General features: G+C 43.0%; 1 protein-coding gene across 1 annotated transcript in view; it reads right to left on the bottom strand.

Annotated features, from left to right (window-relative positions):
• Positions 1-298: 298 nt before the first annotated feature.
• Positions 299-8,975, bottom strand: part of LOC117880920 (general transcription factor IIF subunit 2-like) — a 24,667-nt gene continuing 15,990 nt past the window's right edge. Inside the window, exons 5-6 of the mRNA XM_034777557.1 lie at positions 2,882-2,920; positions 299-309 (exon numbers count right to left, since the gene is read on the bottom strand). Coding sequence (XP_034633448.1) covers positions 299-309; positions 2,882-2,920 — 50 coding nt within the window. The remainder of the gene's footprint in view (positions 310-2,881; positions 2,921-8,975) is intronic.

Genomic DNA, 8,975 nt, shown 5'->3' with positions numbered 1-8,975 from the left:
TAAAAAAGAAAAAAATAATTCTATAATGAGTGGGTAAAATTGATAATTAGAGATGTGTTTATTATTTCGCATTTTCTTATTTCATTCATGTTCTGCTGAAGTCTGTATCTAGACTGCTAGTCTAGATTAATAAAAGAAGGGTGTTGCTAAACACTGTACAAGCGTACATAAGAAATCATCCTTGTCTCAAAACTGCTTAAAGTAAACTCACAGACATGGCAGACAAAGGGTAGGGTGAAGAGAGATGCTATACACAAGCAGAATGATCCAAAGGTAGTTTGCAAATGTCATGTTAGATTCATGACTTTTCTGGAAGAGAAGAATATAAGAATGGCCATATTGAGTTAGACCAATGGTCCATCTAGCCCAATATCCTGTCTTCCAACACTGACTGGTGCCAGATGCTTCAGAGAGAATGAACAGAAAAGGGCAATTTATCAAGTGATCCACCTTCTGTCATCCAGTCCCAGCTTCTGGCAGTCAGAGGTTTAGGGACACCCAGAGCATCGGGTTGTGTTCCTGATCATCTTGGCTAATAACCATTGATGGACATATTCTTATCTAATTCTTTTATGAACCCAGTCATACTTTTCGCCTTCACAACATCTCCTGGCAACAAGTTCCACTTGATGACTGTGCACTGGGTGAAGTAGTACTTTTTTGTTTGTTTTAAACCTGCTGACTACTGATTTCATCAGCTGACCCCTGATTCTTGTGTTATGTGAAGGGGAAAACACTTCCCTATTCACTTTCTCGACATCATTCAGGATTTCACAGACCTCCGTCATCTCAGCTGAACAGTTCGTCTTTTTAATCTCTCTTCATAGGAAGCGGTTCCATACCCCTAATAATTTTTGTTGCCCTTCTCTGTACCTTTTCCAATTCTAACATATCTTTTTTGAAATGAGTGATCATAACTGAACGCAGCATTCAAGGTGTGGACATACCATGGATTTATATAGTGGCATCCTGGTATTTTCTGTCTTTTTACCTATCCCTTTCCCAGGGGCGATCGCCTAGGGCACTAGCATTTGGGGGGGCAGCATTTTCTTCGGCAGAGACTGCAGCAGCTGGATCTTCGGCCGCCCCGGTCGTCGTCGTCGTCGGCATTTAGCGGAGGGAGCTGGGGCAGGGGGGCGCAGGGAGGACTGCCTGCAGCAAGTAAAAGGGGGGCGGCACGCAGGGGAACTCCCCGCCCCAGCTCACCTTTGCTCCGCCCTCTCCCGACCACGCCGCCCCGCTCTTCTTCTCTCCCTCCCAGGCTTGTGGCGCCAAACAGCTGATTGGCACCGCAAGCCTGGGAGGCGGGAGAAGTGGAGCAGGACGGCTACTCGGGGAGGAGATGGAGCAGAGGTGAGCTGGGGTGGAGAGCTGCCGCACAGCTCCTCAGACAGTTAATATTGGACATGTGTTTAAGGATTGTTTTGAGGGAAGAAAAGGAAGAAGCCAGTCTTTGCAATCCATCTAAATCTAAAATCCCTTTCATTACCCTTTACTTAGTGTCATCATAGCCCTTACTGTACTTTATTTGTACATGTAAATGGTAACCCATGTTCTGAGAAGACTTGCATTTCTCTCCACATTTTATGATAGCTGTGTCTAATATCCCCATTCCCCAAGTTCATGCTTAGTATTGGCCCTTATTTCCTTCTGCATTTTAATGATATTTTCGTTCTCCATCAAACAAAAACTTTTCATTTCAAAAAAGCGGACTTGGACCTTTTCCTAAGTAACACTTAACACTATCATGCTCTCATGTGCTCATTTGGAAACTCCAGCAATGTAATCATATATAAACATGTTGCTGACCTTAGTAAAATCAATAGAACAGTTTGTTTCTAGGCAAGCCATATCTGATTTTCTGTGACTAATCAGAGGTAGTCCAAATGTACGTGTGACTTCTTTCATACAATACTACTCTACCTTTCGGTAAGAGCACAAAAGACTATTTCTATACTTATTACATTCTTTATTGTAGCAACTACGGCTCATCATTTGAAAATGTAGTTTTCCTACAATTAGAAAAGAAATCTTAATATACACAGATTGGTTATTATACAAAATAATTCTTTAAAATGCTTGCTTTGACACACAATTTGAAAGAGACAGTGGATCCCACCTTCTCAAAATGTATATGTGCAGACTTTATTTTATTAGTGTACATGTTGCGCATTAACTGATAGATATTTCTTGTGCTAAACTTCCTATCCCAGTGGCTCTCTGAACTAAAGATCACTGATGTGTGCTCCATCAATTTGAACTGATTTAAATATCATCATCATCTTTAACCCTCTTTGATAAGCCACTTTTGAAACAACCACCTTACTACTGATCCAAGTATTATTTTTTCCTTTCTTGACTCTTCCTTGACAATCATATACTGTGCACAACAGTTAAGTATGCAGAATCGAATGAATGCAATACAACCAATATATGACCTTTTTTGATTTCTGACTCTGTAGGGTTAAACCCAAATACCACGTTTTGGGAAAGAGACAGAATAAAAATACTTTCCCATCAAAAAGTCAGAACAAACTACAAATTATCAGACATGAGACCACAGAAAAAACACCAGCCCCAAAACAGAAATACTGAATCCAAACACTTAAAAAAAGATTCTAAGAAATATTAAGGAATTACTAGTCTTCCTTTCCTAGTAACTTTACATTACTTGTAAAATCTATGAATAATTTAAGTCTCTCATTATAGCAGTCAATCAATTTAAGTTATTTTTCAAATGTATGGCGTTTCTCTATCTAGTCACCCTGAACAAACCTTTAAAAAATTAGCACACTAAAACTAAAATAAAAAACTGAAAATGAGGATTTATTAGATACAAAGCATTTCTCAAGTGTACCAGGCAGTTGAGTCCAACACTTACCAGCATTGCTGTTCTCAGATTTTTCTTCTGGCTGGCTTTCTGCAGAAAAAGAACAATAATGTTTCTTTGATCTTGGAGTATGACAAAAATTATTCTAAAGTATGTCTAAGAAGTGACTTGCAAAAATCCAAGAATATACAAGTGGATAAAAGGGATAAGAACACAAACACAGGAGTCATTTCCTTAGAGTTTATAAATATACTTTGAAAGAGGCAATTCCCCACAAAGAGCAACAAAAGTCTCATTTGGAGTCCAAGCCTACAACAAACTCCATGCAGGAGCACCCCTAAACTCCTGTTAATAGGGCTCCATCTGAGCGCAGGCAGCTACCTATATGGAGTCAGTGACAAGACTGGATTTAAATAATGAATAGAAACCTTCTACTTCACTAGGCCATGCTGGTCAAAACCCATTTTATTTTGTAGGTTTAGAAATGCAGACTGATCTGAAGAGAGATCTGCACTCATGCAGTTTGCAAGGAGTAGAAATGGGGAGAAGACTGGATACAGTTGAACCAGGTTAAGTCTCTATAGTCTGTTAGATATATATCCTGGTTTCCGATTGAGAGTTTAAAGAATTTCCAGAATATGAGTAGTGATCGTTAATTACCATGAGATAATCACCTCTCAAACTGTCTATTCTACAGTGATCTTGCAGCTTAGTATACAAAATAAGAGTTTGTTTCTGTAACCCTACTTCCACAGCTGTCTGATTTACCATTTGACTATTATTGTTTCTATAACTGTAGTCCTAAACAGCCCCCAAATGAGACTAGAGCTCCTTTGTGCTAGGCACTGTATATACACAGAGTCCCTGCTCCAAGGCACTTATAATAAAATAGATAGGACAGAAGGGGGGGAACAGAGTGATGAAGTAACTTGCTGAAACTTACAAGCATCCTATCCCCTATACCGGAGGTGGGCAAACTACGGCCCGCAGGACACATCCGGCCCATAAGCCTGTCCTGCCCGGCCCTTGTGCTCCTGGCCGGGGAGGCTAGCCCCCACTGTCCCCACTCCCCCGCTGTCCCCCCCTTCCCTGCAGCCACGCCACTGTGTGGGCAGCGCTCTGGGCAGCGGGATTGCACACTCCTGACGAGCAGGCGGCACAGCTGCCAGACATGCTGCTCTGAGCGGCATGATAAGGGGGCCAGGGCAGGGGGGTTGGATAAGGGACGGGAGGTCCTGGGGGGCAGTCAGGGGGCGGGGCTGTGGATGGGGTCAGAGCAGTCAGGGGACTGGGAGCAGGGGGGTTGGATAGGGTGTGGGGTCCTGGGGGCGGTTAGGGGCAGGGGGTCCCGGGTGGGGGCGGTTAGGGGACAAGGAGCGGGGGGGGTTGGATGGGTCAGGGGTTCTGAGGGAGGCAGTCAGGGGGTGGGAAATGGGAGGGGTCGGATGGGGGCGGGGGCCAGGTTGTTTGGGGAGGCACAGCCTTCCCTACCTGGCCCTCCATACAGTTTTGCAACCCCAATGTAGCCCTTGGGCCAAAAAGTTTGCCAATCCCTGCCCTATACTAAGGTCTGCATGGCACAAACTACGGATACACAACCTTGCAAGAGATGGAAGACAGTGGATATATTTGACTGAATTGAACCCTAAACAGCTACAGAATTCTGTAAAGATATATTTCTACACAGAAGTATGACAACTCAATTAAACTGAATTCTTTCTCCCTGCCTCCACCTCTCCTAAATGTTTTCCAGGATTGGGAATAAAACCAGTATTTCCTCCTTTGATACGGTGTCACACCAATAGGAGATATTTGTCCTTAGCTACTCATTTCAACAGACTTGCCAAAGCGACCATTACAGATTATTTACTTAGATCCTAGAGTGCGTTATCACTGTAATTCAGTGAGTATTTTTTATTTATTTATTTATTTTTAAGTTCAGTTTGTTTCCTCATTTTCTGCCTGTGAGGATTGACAGGCTAAATGCATTAGAAAAAATGAAGTCTCTCACAAAAATCTCCTTCTAGGCACTGCCTCTCGAGGGTTCATGATAGAGGGTACTATTTGCTCAATGAGAGAACAAAATCAACTATCACATATATCTACACATAGAGGATATATTATAGCTTTCTTGCCCTACAGCATCCCCCAAATTAGTGCAGATTCCTGGCAACATTCAAATACACTGGCATTTTATTCCTGTAGAAATAACATAACATGTCTCTTCCTGTTCAGATACCCCTTTAACATGTTATACTTGTCATACATACGTTGTACGGTATTACCCAAACATTAAAGTAAACAGTATCCCAATTTGGTTGTACAGGTAATTTATTTCCACAAAATTCTGTAAGCACAACAATGTATGAGCCTTACTGAAGTCTCAAATGGACAAACTATAAGAGACAATCTATCCCTAACTAGGTTATAAAATAAGAGAAAAGTCATTATTAAGGTTATAGGAGTCATGATTTTTTGGTTCACAAGCTGCAGACACTTAAGTTGTGGTTTTAGTGCATTGAGACATCAGCATAGGGACACTCACAAGACGACACTCCCATAGGGGTTAAGTCTCAGGCTTCCTCTTGACAAGGAATGAAGACATGCCCCCTCTCCCCCAGGGAACCCCAGATGGAGCATGATCACATACACGCTCCAGCACCTTCTTCCACGCCATGCAGCCTCCCTTCCAAGGCAGTAGAGCAGCACAGAACACTGTGTCCCTCACCTGGCTCTGGAAGGCAAACATAATGGATGGGCAAACAGGCCGAATGTGAGTGAGTGGCTTTGTGACTTGGGGCAAAGGGTCACAATGCCAGTCAAATCTACAGCAACTATAAAAAGTTGCAATTACTACAACAAAATTATGGCCTCCAATTTTCTTAAAGCCTTGATCATTATAGAAAGCTATTTTGTAATTCCAGATTCTATATACTCCTAAAGTCTGCAAGTAAGCTCTACCACAGGTCATTTCTCGGCATTTGAACAACGTAAGGTTTGTTATTCAGCTAAGACGTGGTGGGCAAACTTTTTGGGCTGAGGGCCACATCTGGGTGGGGAAATTGTATGCAGGGCCGGGACAGGGGGTTGGGGTGAGGGAGGGAGGGAGTGCAGGGTGTGGGAGGGGGTGCAGGGTGTATGAAGGGGCTCAGGGAAGGGTGTTGGGGTGCAGGAGAGAGCTCAGGGCAGGGGGTTGGGGTGCAGGGTGTAAAAGGGGGCTCCCTGCATGCCTGCCCTGTCCCTGCGCTGCTCTCGGAAGCGCTGTGGCCCCTGGGGGAGGGAGGGCAGGCAGAGGGCTCCGCATAAACTGCCCTTGCCGCACCTCCAGGTACCTCCCCCGAATCTCCCACTGGCCGCGGTTCCCCATTCCTGGCGAATGGGAACTGCGAGGGGCGGTGCCTGGAGGCAAGGGAAACACACGGAGCCCAGGGACATGTTGCCGGCCACTTCTGAGAGCGGCGCAGGGCCCACGGCATCACAGGGGGCAATCCCGCAAGCCCGGATCCAAAGGGCCCTGAAGACCATAGTTTGCCCACCCCTGAGTTAAGACTACTGCATAAAAAGACAACACGCTTAGGCCGTTCACATCATTCTGAGAGGTTTTAGATTCTAGATAAAGTTATCAAGTTCTACAAATGGGACGAGTCAGTTTGCTTTTACTTAGCCACAGAATATGTCCTCAATAGCAGATATAAAACTAGAATTCCAGTCTTAGAAAAATATTCAGCCCCTTCCTCATAATTAGGCAATTTGTTTATTATATGTAGCCCATATGTTTTCATAAACATTTTTGGGCCTTCCCTCTCTTTCAGTACTAACTTCAGACACTTGGAGGAAGTACCTCTTCTGCCTAGTTACTAAGCATATTTTATCACTGCAGATTTGTTCAGTCTCATTGATGTAGGAGTAAAAAAGCCAAATCCTATTGCCCAACATTCTGGGAACCTCCCATACATCAAGGTGACTATATAATCTTTAAAGTTATTAAAGTAGACATGTTGCCAACCCCATTCCCCACACAGTGAATCAACTTTCACCACCTAAAATTTATTTTGCACTTTATATCCTCAACATGCCTTATTTGGATTTATACAAGAATTGAAAAGGTTGCTTATCCAAGGCTCAGGACATTCTAGTTAAAACAACAAAAGTGAAATGAAATAGCTTAGTCAGCCACACTCAATCAACTAATAAACATCTGTTAATCTTCACCACACCCATTAGGAAGGGTGAGCAAACAGTATCCCCATTTTACAGATGGAGAAGCTGAGGCAGAGAGATTTGCCCAAAGTGCGTGAAGGGCTGGTATCATCCATCAAAATGCAGTCTGTAAAGAAGTCAGTTGGAGTAGTATTTTTGGTTTTCTGATAATAGAATGCAGCTTCTTTATGATCTTTGCAAATATTTTGGAATCTGCATTAACGAGATAGATCTAAAAGGCTACTGTTGCTTCTACTTCTTTTGATCATGTGGCTGTCAATGGGTTTTCTCCTCCTGCTGCTATAGCTCCACAGTCAGTCCGTAAAAAATTCAAGTACATAAAGTAACAAAGAGGTATTAAATGAGACCTCAGAGGTAGCTTGGACAACAGAATGTGTGACTAAGTGCTAGAATCACAAGAGTACAGACAACTGGAAAGGGTGGCGGGAGCAGGAAGGGTATAATTTTCTGGGGCTCTATCTTTCTCTTTTTTATAACTTTTCATTTTATTTTTCAGAAATTTCATATTTCATTTTATCCTGGGTGGAAGCCCTGGGGAGTGTCCTGCCCTCTGAGGGGGTTGTACAGATATCAAGAAAAACAGCAGCTTTCAATAACGTGGCAGAAGTTATTTTGTTCAACAACAACAATTGAGCTGAAAACTCAGACACCATAATTTAGCTTTACTGTGATTTGAAATAATAACACAAGATGCTAAAAATCTAGAAAACTGAGGAATTTATAGAAAACAAAAAAAGTGATTTAAAGTGATGTTAGCAGCATTGCTTTAATGAAGGAGGGGAGAAACATTTTTCTAGGACTGTAATCACTTTCAATAAGTAAAATCTTTTCTCCAAAATTCTTAAAATGGCTGGTACGTCTGAGGGTTCAAAGATGTCAACTGGTAACAACAAACCCTAAGTACAAACTGTGAATATTAATACTGGTTGGTACACAATTGCATGTGAAGTATCTAATACTGCAGTAGTGGCTCTGCATGCCAACTCAGAAAGGGTTTTCCACGGGGGAATTAGCATGGAAAAAGAGACTAAGTCAGTTGTGGAAAAAGAAAATTAAGTAGTTGTGAGGGTGGAGAGACAGTGAGTACGACATATTAAGAGACATGGGTAGATGAAGAGGGAGGAACAGAATTACCTGAAGCTTTGAATGCAATCACAAAAAGCTTGAAATTGATGCACTGGAAAGTCTCTAAGAGAGGAGTATCAGTCATAAAAAACTGGCATGGATGATATTAGCAGCTGCATTTTTGTTAAGGGATGTAGCCCATATGTTTTCATATACAGCAAGGGGAAGTCATGCCTGACTAACCTAATAGCCTTCTATGATGAGATAACTGGCTCTGTGGATGAGGGGAAAGCAGTGGATGTGTTATTCCTTGATTTTAGCAAAGCTTTTGATACGGTCTCCCACAGTATTCTTGCCGCCAAGTTAAAGAAGTATGGGCTGGATGAGTGGACTGTAAGGTGGATAGAAAGCTTGCTAGATCGTCGGGCTCAACGGCTCCATGTCTAGTTGGCAGCCGGTTTCAAGCGGAGTGCCCCAAGGTCGGTCCTGGGGCCGGTTTTGTTTAATATCTTTATTAATGATCTGGAGGATGGTGTGGACTGCACTCTCAGCAAGTTTGCAGATGACACTAAACTAGGAGGCGTGGTAGATACACTAGAGGGTAGGAATCCGATACAGAGGGACCTAGACAAATTAGAGGATTGGGCCAAAAAAAACCTGATGAGGTTCAACAAGGACAAGTGCAGAGTCCTGCACTTAGGATGGAAGAATTCCATGCACTGCTACAGACTAGGGACCGAATGGCTAGGTAGCAGTTCTGCAGAAAAGGACCTAGGGGTCACAGTGGACGAGAAGCTGGATATGAGTCAACAGTGTGCTCTTGTTGCCAAGAAGGCTAACGGCATTTTGGGCTGTATAA

Source organism: Trachemys scripta, chromosome 1 (genome assembly GCF_013100865.1).
Source record: "Trachemys scripta elegans isolate TJP31775 chromosome 1, CAS_Tse_1.0, whole genome shotgun sequence".
NCBI lineage: Eukaryota > Metazoa > Chordata > Testudines > Emydidae > Trachemys > Trachemys scripta.
The sequence above is the reverse complement of the archived record's forward strand: the minus strand, read 5'-3'. Positions and strand labels throughout refer to the sequence as shown.